This window comes from Ambystoma mexicanum, chromosome 5p (genome assembly GCF_040938575.1).
Source record: "Ambystoma mexicanum isolate Mex_15411 chromosome 5p, UKY_AmexF1_1, whole genome shotgun sequence".
NCBI classification, from domain to species: domain Eukaryota; kingdom Metazoa; phylum Chordata; class Amphibia; order Caudata; family Ambystomatidae; genus Ambystoma; species Ambystoma mexicanum.
The window spans coordinates 835,695,889-835,713,715 of record NC_090930.1 but is presented as its reverse complement, the minus strand read 5'-3'; the positions used below and the strand labels follow the sequence as shown (position 1 = coordinate 835,713,715).

General features: G+C 46.1%; 1 protein-coding gene across 3 annotated transcripts in view; it reads right to left on the bottom strand.

Moving 5' to 3' along the window:
- The window catches only part of CFAP70 (cilia and flagella associated protein 70), a 1,359,754-nt gene that overhangs the window by 1,056,176 nt on the left and 285,751 nt on the right, over positions 1-17,827 (bottom strand). For all 3 annotated transcript variants that reach the window (XM_069613256.1, XM_069613257.1, XM_069613258.1), the window contains exon 7: positions 4,572-4,754. In XM_069613256.1, the coding sequence (XP_069469357.1) occupies positions 4,572-4,754 (183 nt within the window). The remainder of the gene's footprint in view (positions 1-4,571; positions 4,755-17,827) is intronic.

Here is a 17,827-nt window from a genome sequence, read left to right as displayed (position 1 = left end):
GTAGACACGTCAATAGATTGCGCTGTGCACAGAGGGCGTTGACATGAGAAATGCATTGGCATTGTGAAAAAAGGGCTTTAGCGTCCAGTGATGTCAAATTGAGGGGCAGGTGATCTGAATTAGTGCTGCAAGGGCACTTGAATTTAGGGCGATGGATCAATGGATAAGATTAGCAAAGGATGGCAGTACCTGACCCGTTGTTTTCGCATGAGTTAGTGAGAATAACGTGGGTAAGTTGCATTGGAATTTCTTTTAAGAACAATCGGTGTATGCTCTAAAATACATGCCCAATTGATTAACTACCCCTTCAAGTAGAAGAGAAGAGAGCTCTTGAGAAACTTGTTTTGATGTTGTATGGATGTGAGAGTGAATAATCAGCCGCTGTATATGTGTACCGGGAGAGGCAGGTGGTGGAAGGAGGAGGGTGCCTATATCCAGACTCATAACAGGTTTTTTGGTTCACAAAAGCAGATAAGCCTTCGAAAGCCCTCTGAGCTCATACACGTATGTCAGCACTGCACGCTCTCTGCACCATGGATAAAATGGTTTGTCCTCAATGAATCACTCTTACAGAATTGGGGCTTTAGTTAACCAGAAGACACCAGTGTCAGGAGTGGGTCTCCAAAGTCTCTGGCTGTGTCTCTCTGTAGAGGCAGGTCTAACTATGGGTGTCCAAGGTGGTCTTAGTCTGCAGGATAGGGGTAGACAACACAATCCATCCCAAGTAGTGGTCAGTGTGGATCAGTGTTTGTGCACTTCAGCAGCTAGTTCACTTACTTCTGGCAGCCTGGGTTGTCTCCCACAAGTAACTGGCGAATCCCCTCCTGCTTTTTACTCTGCCCCATCTCCAGACCCACTGAGATGCATTACATGGAAAACACTCTCATGATAACTGGGATTCATGGGTCAAGCCTCAGACGGTGTTGCATCCAAGTGCAGCTGTATGCATGGGCCAGTACCATGTTCATGGTGTGGCTGCACCAAGAGTTTGTTTCCATGTTCCATTGTTATTTACCCCGCAATTGTGCCAGTGATCATTGTGGGGGAATTTCCATTCTGCCTGCTCCTGAGGGAGACTATATTAGGTGTCTTCTCAAAGATGGAAGATCATTTTAGGTGCAAGTCTCTCCTGACCTTACGGGGAAGCCTATCTTATGGGTCTTCAGCTAGTCACACCTCCTGAATATAGACTATTAATCAGTACAGGAAGCAATATCAGAGTCAAAAAACAATATATTAACTGTCATCAAAAAAGCATTGCATCCAGACCTGGCGTGTAGAGCAGGAAGCTTCTCACTGAAAGATTTCTCAGCACCGCCGACTTGACCATTTTCTTGTACCACTGTGTCCAGCCAGTAATGTCTACTAAAAATGTGCACATTTCTCCTGGTAGCTTCATTGAAGATTTCCTGGAGGGAAGTGTTTTTAAACAAGGTGCAAGTCACAGCCTTACCTCCTGAAGAATGTGCTGTTACACATCCTGGCAACAGTCTATTCGCTTTTTCCGTAATAGAACTTTGTGCAGTCTACAATTCATCTTGCTTTCCCGTGGTTAGAAATAGCTTGTCCCTTATTATCATCTGAAAAAGACACCAGCAATTGATCTGTATGTCTAAACAACTCTGCCATTCCAGCAAGAACATTAAGACTTGTTTTAGCATCCAGTGTCTCAAAATCTATGTCTGCCAGGATTGCTAGACTCTGAAAAACACTGGCAACGAGGTGTTTGGGTTCAAATCTAAACGTGAAACTAATTGCAGCATAAAACAAAGGTCAGCCCTTAGTGCCAGAAAAACTTCATAAAAGATATTTGACCTGTCAACATCTGGATCTCGGATGCTGTTCTTGATGAAGCTATAGACATAATAAATGACACTTTCCAGAATAAGAACTGTAAATCACAAGAATGTATCGGCACAGGCGCAGTTCACGCTGCATTGTGTGACAATTTTGACAACACAAAACTGAGCAGCGATACTCAGTGCATAAGTCCTAAAAAAAGTGGGGGGACTCATTGACAGGCCAAATGAGGAGTCCCATCACCAGAAATAAACATATTAGTGAAATACGCAAAGTTCATTTAATTGGCTGTGCATAACCAAACAAAGTACACTGGGTGAATAGGCATTTGCCTTTCAGAAAATCGACACACAAAATATAACCTGCCAGAGGATATTTTCTTCTTATAGTGTTGAAATATTATAAAAGATGTGCACTTTAAAATCCAAGAATCAATGCCCTGTTTTCTGTGGAGCGCACAGTTCACACATGTAACATTTTACCTTCAGTCATTTCTGTTCCGAAAACACAAAGTAACTCACTGGTTTTAAAATACCTTCGGGGGGATGGCTTCTGCCCTCTGAAAAAAAGTGGGTTGACACCGTCCACCTAGAGTACCCTCGGCTTGAGCCCTTGTCAAGATCTCTGGAAATGTAAACAATGATTCAAGTCCAGGTCTCTACCTCTATTTGGGGATCACTGACAAGGGTACCCTTATCGATGAACACTGTAGTCCCTCCAATCCTTGTTAACATGAGCGAATATAGCAAACGTTGAAAAGGTTGCCAATTAATGTAATGTAAACCTGCTGGTGCACACCACAAGTAAAATCTCTTTGAATTCTTCACACAGATTTAGCTGAGAGATCTAATTTGTGTTGAAACATCCGTTATCGTCTTGATTTCAATTTGAATTCTAAAACTATGTCGCTTGTGTTGGTGTTGTTGCCTTCATAATCTGTATGCCCTTTCTCCATATCCTCAACATTACAGGGATCAGCAATGCTGACTTATTTGAGTAATGATGCATATCTAATTTCAGATGATTTCCATCCTTCAATCAGCCTTAAGAAGCCCATGTTGTCACCAGGTGGTGGTGGTGATGGTGCTGGAGGCGCATATGCAGATCTCCCTTCTAGAGATATACATTTCTCCTCAGTGCCTAAGTGACTTCATCAGCACCTTCACCTTCTTCCTACTCATATACTAATTGCCCCACCTTTGGGGGCTACCCAGTTGACCAATGTGGCATAGGAAACAAAACAACAAGATGTGGCTGATGAGGTCCCTTGAACTGCCTCACGACCGCATACATCTTCTCAATTTAAATAAAAGAAGTATTGTGCAGTTCCGCCAGAGATGACATCCTTGGGTCCTGTATAGGCTCCCCGTTAGAAAAACCTCTTTCAATGGTGGAGATCAATGACAGTAACTCCTCAATGTTGACCTTTGTCACCAGTGAGACCGAGACCGATGAAGGCACTAAAACCTGTATGATCTTGGATGAAGGACAGCATTGATATATGATATGATATGATATGGCATTTGTAACGCGCCTATACACAAGTGTTTCAAGGCGCGACGAGGCAGGGAGGGGGGAACAAGGGGAAGACAGACAACGATCCTACTAGGCCAGGTGTCATTCAGATCATTCAGTGTCATTGAGACCACCTCATCCATGGATTCCTCCATCTAAATCATCTCTCAACACTGAGGGTGTCCTTAGCTGTATTATCATTTACAGAGAATACTAAACCATGACTGGCGACTGATAGCAATCTAGCGATAAAGATTTCAGCACAAGAGGATCAACTGGTCTCTCTCTCGATTCATCTTCTTAATGGGTGTTAACTTAAAATTAAAGGACTCTACCCCTCAATGAGTTTAGGGTTATAATATGAGCTGCTTAGGGGTAGAACACTTGACATTTCCTGCTAGGCAGAACATTTCTTCTTAGCCCTTTTCTCACCATCATCACATTTTGACACCTCTCACCTTTGAGTTTATGAGTTAAGCCAATAGTCTCATCTGTCTGCCATGTAGGCTAAGCTCTGTGAGAGATCATAGGCATTTTTCCTCATGAGGTTAGAGGTAATCATGGTAGGTAGCCTATTTCTTCGACATCTTCCAAAGGTCTTGAATAGAGACATCTTTCTAACTTCACAAATAGCTAAAGAAAGACTGCAACCTACTGGAAAATTGGACAGATCCAAACAAAACACAAAAACACAGAAACCTTATGAAAAATAAAAATAAAAATAGCAAATTCCCCAGCCGAAAAAAACAACCTAATGGGTGTGGGGGAATTTTATGCAAGTTTAGATGCGATTTGGAACTTAGAGGATCAGCCGTGATTGGATATAGGGAGGATGGATAAATTCCATGTGCTCTTAAAGGCACATGCATCTATTTGTGCAGCCAATACAGAAAAGGTAGGGGTTAAATGCTCCTTTTATGATAAAATCATGGTTTTAAAGATCTGGATTACCCGACTGGTAAGTGGGAATATTCAACGTATGTGAATCTATAAAATTTCATACTGGAGAAAGGGGTACTGCCATTAAGAGCTGAATTTCATTGACAGAGCTGTGCATGTGATTCCAATAGTGAGAACAAATGTGCTGCTACCAGACAGGAAAGAGGCACACTGCTTAGCAGAGCCAAAGATATCAGTAACGGAGTAGGATGAATCAAACTATCAATCCCTTTTGCAAAACATGTCTCCCCATAGCAGATCTCGTTGTGAACTTCACTCCCATTTCTATGACCACATTTGAAGTGGACGCTCCTTACCTCTTTACGGTTGAGTTCTCCATTTTCCTCCTCATATGGTGCTCCTGTGATAAAGGAATCTGGAATACACAGTGCCCCAGAAACCTGTATGTTGCTAGTAGACCATTTCTTAGGCCTTGGTGTTGGCTCTTTCTCACCACCTAGCTTTAGCGTTCCATTGGAAAACACTATCGGATTCTCCTTCTGCAGAGAAGCAAGACATAAACAAGTCTTTCAGAAGGCACAAGAGTTGCAATGCAAGAAGGTGATTATGAAGCAAGAAATAAACACAGTGACCACCCTATACAAGCACACATTTTATATTTATTATTAACATGGGTTGGTGGCAGAGTGATACATAGTATTTTCTTCTAGTCACTATGAACAAGGTAACTGGAGTAAGTTCATAATGTGCGATCATTCCTATGTGGGTACATTTTCATATTGAACAAGCAGTCACACAACAACACACTGATAGTTATTCAGATAGACAATTACCTTCACAATAAACATAATCAGTAAAATAATTCAAAAGGACCTAGCACTGGCATGGTAGAGTAATTAAACAATGGTAGCCAGGAGAGCGAAATCCACCATTCCATCAGTCCCACTTAAATTTTCTGTGATCTACTTTTTGCATTTACATTTTTTAAACCTTTATTTAACATAACAGCAGGCAAGTTACATCATGACAAGTCATATACAGAGTGCGACTTGGAGGTGCAAAATCATAAACACTGAGGCACAATGAGTCAACAGATACAAATGACATCACCTGAACATCCAACATGAAACATCCAGACCATTCCTGCATCCCCGGGCCTATTCAGGTGTTTCATCTCCCCCATGTATCTGCATCATACGTTTGGGGAAGCCTAGGGCAATTCCACAGCAGGACAAACCTGCAGTATGGAGTCGACACATCCAGTCTCTTAAACAGTGTTTGCCCACCCGTTCACCATGTTACAAACTGGGTCAAATGAGCATGGGTTTGCATGACATTCCCCAAGGATTAACACCTTCAAATTCATTGGGCAGCACTGTACGACTCAAGGTTGATGTATCAGGCCCGAATCCTCAGAATACCAGTGCCCGGCATATTGTGCCTGCGAAACAATGTAATACAAATCAAAATCCCACCCACTTCATTTGTGCCATACCCGCACCCCACACATCACCCGTTACCAGGGGTTGTAGTTTGTCAATAAAATGTACCAATGCCATATAGGGATGTTGACAAAATAATACAACAGTTTAGGGACTACCACCATCTTGAGTAGTGAAAGCCTCCCATACAGGGACATTGGGATCTTTGACCACAGTTGTAGCTTAACAGTTAGGGCTTCGAGGTATATCTCAGGATTATCAGTGACCAATCATCGCTGCAAGCGCGATACCACCACATCCAAGTACTTGAATCTATGTGGAAACCACCGAAACCCAGCAAGGCGATTCGGGATGGGGGTGGCATCTGTTAGGGGGATCAATTCCGATTTCACCTCAATTATTCGATACCCGGAGAAATGCGTGAAGCTATGTACCTCCTCCATCATAGGTGCTAAGTTCTATTCCGAATCGCGGACATAACAGTGTATTGTCTGCTTATAGAGTTATGACCTGGGGAGGGCCAGCTATAAGGATACCCTTGTGTCCATGTCCAACTTGCATCCTGCGAAGTAGGCGTGCTATTGTTAAGGCAAACAATGGAGAGAATGGGCATCCTTGCCTCCTTCCCCCGTCCGTGTAAAAGCAGAGGATAGCATACCATTCATGTGCACTATATCAGGTGGCTCCGCATATAGCAACCAAACAAATTCTATGAAGGGGTTCCCGAGTCGCATGTGATGTAGGACAGCAAACAGGACCTTCAAGGAGACCGTGGCATCCAGCAAAGCAACGACTGCCGCCGCGCCTGGATTTACTTGGGAGATAACACAAAAAAGCCTGTGCAAGTTCAGCGCTGTGGATCGCTCTGGAATGAACCCGGACTGGTCAGGACGGACCAGCATTTACATGCATGTTAGCAAGTGTATTGATAGGACCTTGGCGAAAACCTTGGAATCCGAATTGGTAAGTGATAATGGTCTGTAGGAGGCCATGTCAGCCACTGGTCTACTTGGTTTTAACAGAACAGTGATTACAGCCTCAGATAATGTGGGCGGCAATCGGCCAGTCCGTAGGGATTCCTATCATACCTGTAATAACTTGGGCACCAGTACCTGGCACGTTTCTTTATACAGTCCGATAGCTACCGAGTCCGGGCTGGGAGCTTTCCCCGATGCTAGTGCCATAATCGCTTCAGTAATTTTCTCAAGATTCAGTGGTTGATGTAATACCAACTGTGCTTCGCCGGGGAGCCCAGGGCGCGCTATTACCTCTAAATATTGGGTTAAGACCTCATCTGTACATACATCTGTGTTAGCATATAAGGCCTCATAGTATAGCCGGAATTCGTCATTGATCTCTTCAGGTGTAGTAAACATTGTACCTGCCTGTGTTTTAATACCAGCAATGTATTGTGTTCCCTTTTCACCTTGGACCAACCTAGCTAAGAATCATCCTGGTCTATCAGCATCCCTGTAGCGCCAAAGCGATCTGTCCTGTGAGGTGCCATAGCCATTTTCGAGGTACCATAAGTCTGTCTATACCTCTTGCAAGTCCCTTCTAACCCCTCTTAGGGCACTAGAGGTCATGGAGCTCAATTCTCCCCTCAGCCACACCTTAGAGGCCTCCCATACTGTAGAGTAGTGGGACACTGACCCTTCAATTCCTCAGAAAGAAGTCTTCAATCTTATCACGCAATTCTGAGGTCAGGTCCGCAGCGAGGAGACATGTAGAGGGCATCCTCCATAATGGACGGGGGATGCTGGATTCCTCCCATCTCACCGTCAGTAATATTGGTGAATGGTCCAAGATAGTTCTCGGGCAAATCAGCAATCTTACACCCGTGCCATCAAACTAGCAGAAAGTAACTATGGCGTCAAGGAACGATAAGTAACATGTGAACTCGCGCACCCCAGGGTTATTGTTTCTCCACACATCCACAAGCTCCATCTGTAACATAATTTGGTGTACCATACATCCTGCCCCAGTGAGATCTCATTGGGAACCTCTCGATCTATCTAGCAAACAGTCTAGTATGGTATTAAAATCCCCCCCCAAATTATCGGGACGGTATCTCCGCCCAATAAAACCTCCAGCACACTTCCATAACATTCTGGGTCATTGATATTATGGCCAGACGTGTTGACCAATCCCACATTCATACCAGTGATTCTTCCCCACAGAATGACATATCGGGCCTGAGGATAAATGCTGCACTTAACCTCCTGGGAGCATAATGTGCGATGTATCATAGTGAGTACCCCTCTAGCTTGCATTGAATAGTCAGTGTAACCCCTTTCTTTGCCCCAGCCGGGTGCAAACCGCCTGTTTATCGCTCCCTGTGCATGGGTTTCTTGCAACATCACTATCTTTGGGCTGTGACATTGTATTTATGCAAGGACCTTCCTTGATTTGATAGGGTTATCAAGGTCACAAAGTTCCATGTAAAAAAGGAGATGCTCTCACCCATTGGCCATATCTACTGCAACTAAATTATATATCACAGTCTCCGTAGTCATAGATTTATTACTTGTGTTATCCGTCCAGTGACCTGCTTGCTCATTTTGAAACCTGATCAACTCCACTTCTCTCCCACCCAACAAACCCCACCGCCCAATGCCCTAATTTCCACCACTTATGAATACAACTTCGAAAATGTTTGACCCCATTAACTTTTGGTAAACATGTACGTCATTAACCCCAACTCGTCGGACATCCTCCCCACCACCCTCATCACCCCCAACTTGACGATGTAGCCCAAATGAAACTGACAAATTCCTGGGGCACACTGTGAACGGTGACTGCTGTCCTGCAGCTGGTTGCAGTGCCTGCAGCCGGTCCCAATTACACTAGTGATGAATAACTCTCTAGTAGGAGATCTTCAGATCTTCAGATGATTTCAGCACTAATCAGCCATTGTCCATATTATCAACCTCGTTGTTATGCAGGCGCTGGCCATTCTTGCGGTTTTGGTCACGTCTCGAAAGGGCAATGGTGATTGATGCTTCTATGTATGCCGTAGCCTCAGACGGGTTCTCAAAGAAATGTGCACGGCCTCCATGCGGAAGCCGTAGTTTGGCGGGGAACATTATTGCATAGGGAACCTGTCTGATTTGCAGTAGTTTCTTGACGGGCCCATGTGATTTCCATAAGCCTTGACCGTTGGATGAGAAGTCCAGGTAGATACAGATGTCTGAGGACTCGTATCAGTGTGTGCCTTTCTCCCTGGCCAGTCATAGTATTTGGTCTCTGTCTCGGTAATTGAGAAATCTTGACAGAATCGTGCACGGAGGGGCCCCTGGTTTAGGGACAGGAGCCTGGATAAGATGTGCAAGCTCGACTAGGAATTGCAGGGAGAACTTTGTGTGATCAAACAGAGATTTCAGTAAGCCTTCAACAAACGTTTCCATGGGACCTTTACAAGCCGCCTCAGGAATCCGAATGTTGTTGCGTCTCGAGCGTGACTCTAGGTCCTCACATTTATTGCAGATCGTGTTGACCTCTAGCTTCAGCTGCGTTATTTCATGGTCTTGCCTGTTGACCTTGTCTACTGTTTTGCCAATCCTGGTTTCTGCCTCATTTAAGCATGCACTTTCCTTCTCCAATTTAGCTTTAAGTGAGCCAGTGGTGGACACAATGTCATCAAGTTTCATGTTGACAGCCATAAAACCACTTTGCATTGCCGCCAGTAAGTGGTCTTCGCGTTTATCGGCAGAGGTTGAAGCGTGTCCACCATCAGTTCAAGGATCTGTAGACCCCAGGGGCTTGGCGGGGGTGTTGGTGAATGAGTCCATTGGCCCGTTTATCCCTTTCCCGCCGGAGCCCTTTGTCATGTTTCTTACCAATGGCGTTAGCAGAAGCTATGGATGATTGTGAAGGTTGTCAGGATTGGATGGGCGAAGACAATGGAGCTCTATAGCCAGAGGATTGCACGCTTCACCCCTTCAGTAATTTCCCCCAGGAGCGTCCCAGGGGATCAGACGAACATAGCCCACTTCTTGCAAATAGATGCGAGACGGGCGTAGAGACCAGACGCCAGCCTGGGAGACCACTGTTGATTGCTGGCAGTATACAGATCATCACACCGCCCGACCGGATAACTATGCTGAATGTTAGCGAGCAGTGGAGGAGTAATGGCGTGCCTTCTTGTGTGGGGCAGTGCTGGTGTGAACATGTACAGTACAGCAGTTGAAGGAGATTGTACTAAGCTTCAAGCATCAACAGCCCCAGGGGTCCAAATCTGACCAGCATGCCTGTGCCCCAGGATATAATCAATGGCTCTCAGTATGGGCCGCCAGGACACACCATGTGGGAGACTTACTCAGGGGCAGCCAATGCACATATCCGCTCTGATTACGTTGGATGTAGGATGGGGCAGCTCAGCATATCCGCATATAGAAGTTTGTAGCCGCTTAGGTGCCTGGCTATGCAGGCGTGTGTCGGGGAGCCAGGCTATCCATCCGGCAATTTGGCTGACCCATGATATCAACCAGCACCGGAGTTGGCGAGGGCCAGTTGCCCCCCCCCCCCGAGCGGGCCTTCAAAGAGGGTTTAGGATACCAGGTGGCACAGCCGAACAGCTTGCAGCACCTCACACACAGCTGCCCCCAGCCGCCGAGTGCCACAGCGGTCCAAGGCAGACCCTGCACGCATTATGGTGGCCGCTCACAGCAGAGTATGTCACTATACCTCACAGGAGGGGCCTGGGGTGTGCACACTCAGGAGACAGCTCGCCTCAGGCTGGCAGCAGGGCGGGATGAGAGGAATATCCAGTAGAGCCCGGGCTCACTTCTAGTCCGCTGGTCACTGAGTCGTATGCTATGGAGGCTCTGCCTCGAGACCACGCGGCTCTGGCTGTCGATGCGTTCGGGTGTACTGGGCAGACCACACTCCGCACACCGCCAGCCCCTACTGGAGCAGATGTTTTACGGAAGATCCCGCCTCATGCTGCATGTTTCAGGCTGCCGACGCGTCCGGATGATTGAGTGGGCAGCACTCCGCCCACCGCCGGCTCTCACTTTGGCAGTGCGTTGCTCCTCCCCAGCAGAGCGGTTTCGTACAGTAACAGAGCCGCAAGTTCCACAGTTGCTCCGCTGCATTTGGAATGTGTCCAGCACTGAATCGACAATGTAAAACAGGAGATTTGTCAAGAAAGGATTTTTTGGGACTGGAGCTCCCAGCTAAACATCGCCCCTACTACATTTTGCATTTAAGTCTCTGTTGAGGGTAGATCTCCGAAGGAAGAGGCACTCTCATGTTTCTGTTAATGGATTTAGAGGTAAGACTGCTATAACTAGTGTAGGATGGTATTAACTTACCATCACATTTATACACTTATTACAAATGTGCTCTGGTAGCTCTGTAATGTGTAGGTCATCCAGTGCATAGGGTTTAATAATCTTGGGATGCCAATATAGAACCATATTTCGAATGGATTGTGTCCTCCCACGTATTCCTCATTTCATGATAATTAGTTATCTCCAGCTTTGCTGCTTTAGAAAAATAAATTTCTCAGCAGAGGGCGCTGTGCTCGAGGCTGCGGCGTTGACTGTCCCTCGATGGGCTCCGTACTCTGTCAACGTCACTGATGGTATAAATAGCTCGAGCCGCGCCCGTTGCTTCAGTTCTGTTTTTCCGATCGCTTCGCTATTGAGAACGGTGCGCTTCGAGATTTTCTGTGGAAAATGTCGTGTTCTTCTACACTTTCGACACCCAAGACTGGGTTTAGGAAGTGCATCGACTGTGGATCGAAAATGTCGATTACGGATCCTCACCGAGTTTGTCTCTGGTGCCTCGGTTCAAGTCATCGAACCGACGACTGTGGCTCCCGTCAGTCTATGACAGAGAAGGCCCTTCGTGAGAGGAGAGGTAAACTGTCGGTGGGGAGGGAAGCTTCTAAAGCTAAGGCTGTGTCCAAAAAACATTTTAAAAAAAACAAAATAAGAAATCAACTGATTCGAAGGAATCGGATCGCCATAGGCATTCCAAGAGATCTCGATCTCGTAGCAGATCGAGACGCTCTTCGTCTTCCGCATCTAAAAAAGTGAAGAGGAGACATAGATCTCCCTCATCATCTTCTGAGTCATCGACTGAAGAAATTCGATGTCCAACAAAATCGGATTCCCCCAGAAAATGGGAGGAATTTCGAAAAAAAGATGGAGGTATTCGAGAATGCGGCCCGACCCCCTCGAAAAAACCTCAGAAGAGCCATACCCCTAAAGTCGCTCCATTGGACGACAAAGGGAAGTCGAAAACTACTATGGTTAAAGCCAGTAGTGTCGAGGATACTCGAAAAACTCGAGTAGACGCCAAGTCGTCGAGGGCTCTTCGAGAGTCGAGTACCTCTCCGGTGCCACATAAAAAACATAAGTCTTCGAAGACTTCCACGACTTCGTCGACGCCATCGGCGTCGATCGCTTCGGCATCGAAGCCAAAAGCGTCTTCGACGCCTGTGTCGAAGTCCTCATCGAAGTCATCGAAGATTCCTTTGACAACTTCGAAGGATTTTTCCATTCCTTCGACAAATATTGTGGAGGAAGAAAGGAGATTTACTCCATTACCCAGATCAGGCTTTTTATGTCTATGTCCTCAATTTACGAGGAATCTGGCTCGGAGGAGGATGGAATCTCTCCTTTTGGAGTACAATATGGCACAAAACAAGTTCCTGAGGAACTCATAGATCCAGAATCTAAATTGAGAGACCTGAGTGACACTCTACATTCTGCTAGTGGCATTGACACATCACTAGAATTAGAGTTTGCCAGACCTGATCCTGCAGAACATGCAGACTCAGGGTACAGGAGTCTTATGACCAGAGTAATTGAATATATGGGTTGGGGTAACACTTCACCCGTTTTCGAACAGGATGATATGACAGACATAATTGTCAGAGGTCCTCAAAAAGATCCAGTTCTTCCTTTCCATAGGGCTCTTCAGAGGACAGTGGAGAAGAACTGGGAGAATCCTGAAAGTATTGCTGCTGCAAACAGTAACTTTCCCAAGAAATACAGACCAGCTGGTTCTGATCCTGAATACTTAAACAGGCATCCGACTCCAGAAAGTTTAGTTATTCAGGCAGCATCTACATCTAAACAAACAGCATATCCCACTATCCCACCGGATAAGAGTATAAAAAAGTTGATGGTTGGGCCCGTAAAGTTTTCACTTCAGGTAGCATGGCCCTTAAATCAACAAATGTCACCTGTACCCTGGCCAGGTTCACCCATACCCTGTGGGACTGTATTTCGGCGGGGGCTGATCATATTCTGGAAGGCGAGGAAAGGGAAGGCTTCCTGAATATAGTCAAAGACGGAAAGGAGGCAATGGGGGAATGTCTTCAGCCTGGACTGGATACTGCTGATAGTATCAGAAGATCCATGGCTGCAAGCACGGTTTTACGCAGATTTGCGTGGTTGAGGAGGTTGGGGTTTGCACCAGATGTGCAGGCCAGACTTCTCAACATGCCCTTTGATGGCTCGAGGTTATTTGTCAGTAAGGCTGATGAAAGCCTAGAAAAACTCAGACCTCGAAAGCAGCAGCTAAATCTCTTAGTGCCTCCATGCGCCAGCCTCAGAAACCCTATTCCGGCTCATCTTCCCGGAGGGGTCGTTCTTTTCGATACTACTCCTCTTTTGGTAGAGGACAGGCTTTTCAAAGAGGCAAAAGAAATTTCCTCGTGGTGCAAGAGGAAGAGGTGCTAAACCAGCCTCAGGAACGGCATCTTTGCCCTCAGCCGCTCCTGCAGCCGCCTCCAAATCTCTCTGAGACCTTATTACACAAAACACCAGTGGGAGGCAGGATCTCTCAGCATCTGAAGGAATGGTGGGGCATTACCTGAGATACTTGGGCACTGGAAACAGTATCTCAAGGTACTGTCTCCCCTTCCAAAAAAGGCCTTGGAATCATCCACCGGCATCCAACACCGTCAAAATTCCAGACACGCTCCTGTTGCAGGAAATTTTAACCCTGCTAGAGAAAGGTGCTATAGAACAGGTACCTGTAGTGGAGAGGAACAGGGGTTGGTACTCCCCATACTTTCTCATCCCAAAAAAGGACGGAGGATTGAGACCCATCTTGGACTTAAGAAACTTGAACAAGTTCCTCAGGAAGGACAAGTTCAAGATGGTGACACTTTCTCAGATCCTTGAGGCTCTACAACTCCAAGACTGGTTGGTATCATTGGACCTTCAGGATGCTTACTTTCATGTGCCAATCCATCCCAAGCACAGAAAGTACCTGAGGTTCGCGATTGGCAACTCTCATTATCAGTTTCGAGTTCTGCCATTTGGGTTGACCTCCGCCCTGAGGGTTTTCACCAAACTGATGGCAGTGGTGGCAGCGAGTCTCAGGAGAGGGGGGATTCACGTCTACCCTTATCTGGACGATTGGCTGATCAGAGCACGTTCTCCCGAACAAGCTCAGGAACATCTTTCGGTCACCTGCCACTTCCTTCACAAATTGGGCTTCTCCCTCAATTTCAAGAAGCCCCACATGATACCATCCCAATAAATCCAGTTTATCGGAGCAGTCGTGGATACTTCCTCGGGAAAAGCCTCGCCTCCCGAGGCGAGAGCTCTCCACATTCTGCAGATGGTGACAAAGTTCCAGAATGCCCAGCATCTACCGGCCTTCGATTTTCTGAGGTTGCTCGGCCTCATGGCGTCCTGCCTTTTCCTAGTGTCAGAGGCCAGATTGAGAATGAGATCCCTTCAATGGGCACCCAGAACTCAGTGGTCCCAATTCTCAGGGAATATGTCCGATCTTCGGCAAGTCCCGAGAGCGGTTGCTCAGGATCTTCTATGGTGGGCTTGCAACTACAATATCTTTTTGGCAACCATGGCCGGAGATAACAGTAGTAACGGATGCCTCACTCACGGGGTGGGGAGCACACACCAACGATCTGACAATCAGCGGTCATTGGTCTCCATCACAGTCCAAACTACACATCAACCTATTGGAGCTGAGGGCAATCAGACTAGCGCTGAAGGCCTTTCTGCCCTCTGTACATGGAAAAAAAATGTCCTGATAATGACGGACAACACAGTGGCCATGTATAACCTCAACAAGAGAGGCGGTGTAGGGTCACTACCAATGTGCAAGGAGGCAATGCAGCTCTGGTTCTAGGCAATACGAGAAGGAATCTCTCTATCAGCAATTCACCTAGCCGGAGAGCAGAACACGGCGGCAGATGCTCTGAGCAGGCAGAGCACAGTCTCCCACGAGTGGGAGCTAGCTCAGGAAGTCCTTCTGGAGATCTTTGCCCTTTGGGGAATCCCTCAAGTGGATCTGTTCGCCACCACGATCAACTGGAAGTGCGAACAGTACTGCTCAAGGGAATTTCCTCAAAGAGGAAGTCTGGGAGACGCATTCGTAGTGGAGTGGAAGTTTCCACTGCTGTACGCGTTTCCCCCAGTCCCCGTGATTCCTCAAGTAATCAGGAGGTTGAGAAAGTTCAGGAACACCATGATCCTAATTTCCACGGATTGGGCCAGGAGGACGTGGTACCCAGACCTTCTAGACATGTCCATCTGCCCTCCAATACGTCTTCTGCAAAGAGAGGCTCTTCTCTCGCAAGAGGAAGGTCGAGTTCTCCATCCAGAGGTCAAGACACTCAACCTTCACGCATGGTTTCTGAGAGGTTGAGATACAGGGATTGGGATCTTCCGGATGACGTAATGGAGATCTTGCTTTCGGCCAGAAGGCCAGCAACAAAGTCTTTGTACCGATGTTGCTGGAACAAGTTCAGTAACTGGTGCAAGGATAAGGATGTGGACCCTTTTCAATGTGGCACCCCAATAGTGCTTTCTTTTCTATTACATCTAGCCAATCTGGGGCTCCAGATAGGAACAATTAAGGGATATCTTGCTGCACTATCCATTTTTAAGCGTAGCTCGGAAGAGGTTTCATACTTCAAAATACCATTAATCATTCAATTCCTAAAAGGGCTTACTAACGTATACCCTCCAGTACCTTTTCATGTCCCAACTTGGGATTTAAATCTAGTACTTAGATTTCTGACTTGTATACCTTTTGAGCCTCTGCACTCCTGTCCATTGAGGCTTCTAACATTAAAGACGGTTCTTCTTGTAGCCTTATCATCAGCCCGCAGGGTTAGTGAACTACAGGCTCTCTCATGCAAACCTCCATATACTACTTTTTATAAGGACAAGGTAGTTCTTAAAGATAAACCTTCCTTTTTATCAAAAGTAGTTTCCGACTTCCATTTGTCACAAAAAATAGTTTTACCAACATTCTATCCTCCTCCTCATTTGGGCAAAGAAGAGGAGAGACTACATAAACTAGACCCCAAGAGGACTCTTAGTTTCTACATTTCAAGGATGTCAAGATTACGCCAAGATGACCAACTTTTTGTGGGTTATACTGGTCATAAACTGGATTTATCAGTGACAAAACAGACCATATCCCGCTGGATCATTCTGGCCATAATTGAATGCTACAAATTGGCAGCAAAAGACCCACCAGATGGGCTTCGAGCCCATTCTACAAGGGGAATGGCTACTTCTGCTGCTCTAAAGAAGGGAGTTCCTGCAGCAGACATTTATTCAGCTGCAACTTGGAAATCAATGCATACTGTCATCAAGCATTACTGTTTAGATACTGCTTCCTCCAATGAGGGGTTATTTGCCAAGGCGGTACTTCACTCCGTCCATGAAAACAGTATTTAGTACTCCCACCTCCAAAATTGCCACTGCTATGGGAGTCTATCATAAGATGAGGAATACGTGGGAGGACACAATCCATTCGAAGAACAAGTTACTTACCAACTGTAACGTTCTTTCGACTGGATGTTCCTTCCACGTATTCCTCATCGACCCTCCCATCCTACCCCGCAGTACAGTTTACAGTTTCTTACACTTTCCTCTCAGGAAGAGTGCATCAGTCATGAGGCACGCCTGGGTGTTCCTCCTATAGTTCATCGAAAAAACTGAACTGAAGCAACGGGCGCTGCTCGAGCTATTTATACCATCAGTGACGTCGACAGAGTACAGAGCCTGTCGAGGGACAATCGACGCTGCAGCCTCGAGCACAGCGCCCTCTGCTGAGAATTTTTTTTTTTTGCGAAGCTGGAGATAACGAATTATCCTAAGATGAGGAATACGTGGGAGGAACATCCAGTCGAAAGAACGTTACAGTTGGTAAGTAACTTGTTCTTCTTTGTTTACTCATTGCTATGGCATAGAGTGTCACCAAAACAGAGGTTGTTCAGGTGAATATCTTTTGATTTGTCGATTCCAAAGATTCACATAAGTTCATTTTAGACACCATACTTGAAGCCTCCTTTCATACATTCCCAAGACTCCCACCTGAGGATCTGTGCTTACCCCTGTTTTGCTGTGCCACTTCCAAGGGACAAACTCTGTCCACTGCAATTCTCTTTGAACATAGCAGATCCAAGCACCTACAAGGCCTTTCTAAAACAACTTAAGTTTTTCGATACCTGCCATGAAGTTAGAAATGCCATCTGGAATTGCCCTTGTCGGAAAAAGAAGGCCAGCACAGAATCCTGAGCTGGAGCACCAACTTTACACCTGCATTTCAGATTTGGCATTGTTGTGGTGATCATGAGACCAAGGGCTACTGCATGCTATTTTTGCTTGAACCCCCAACCCAAGCATGGCACAGCTATAGTTCCTAAAATGTGGAAGACAATGAGGGGAAAAAAGTGGAACATATGTTACTAGAACTAAACTAATTTCTGTTGAGCTTAGCAGCTACTATGCCCCAAAACTCACTGTAGGCTACTGATAGCCAGGATACTAAGATATAGATTTTCTCATTTTTTCAAACCAGAGAATGTTTTTCTCTGTCAACAGTATGTCCTGGCAAGAAAACTGTGAAGCATCCTAAGGTAGAGTGTTATACAACATGCTTCTTGCTTCTAGTGACATATCATGATTTTGTGTCTCAGCGTGGATGCAATGCCTTCCCCTGCATCTCAGTTCAGATCCCTGTAATGCTAGATGGTGTCCCTTCTTTAGGTTTCTCAGAATTGACCTCTGCAGCTTCCTGTGGCGTACCTTACTGTTGCTTCTCAGCTCAGACCTTTGCAGCTCTCTGTGGAGTCCACTGAACCTGCATCTAGGTACAGGCCCATGAAGCTTGTCTTGCTTGCTCGCTCTGGATTTTCAACACCTGTGACCTTTGCTTCACAA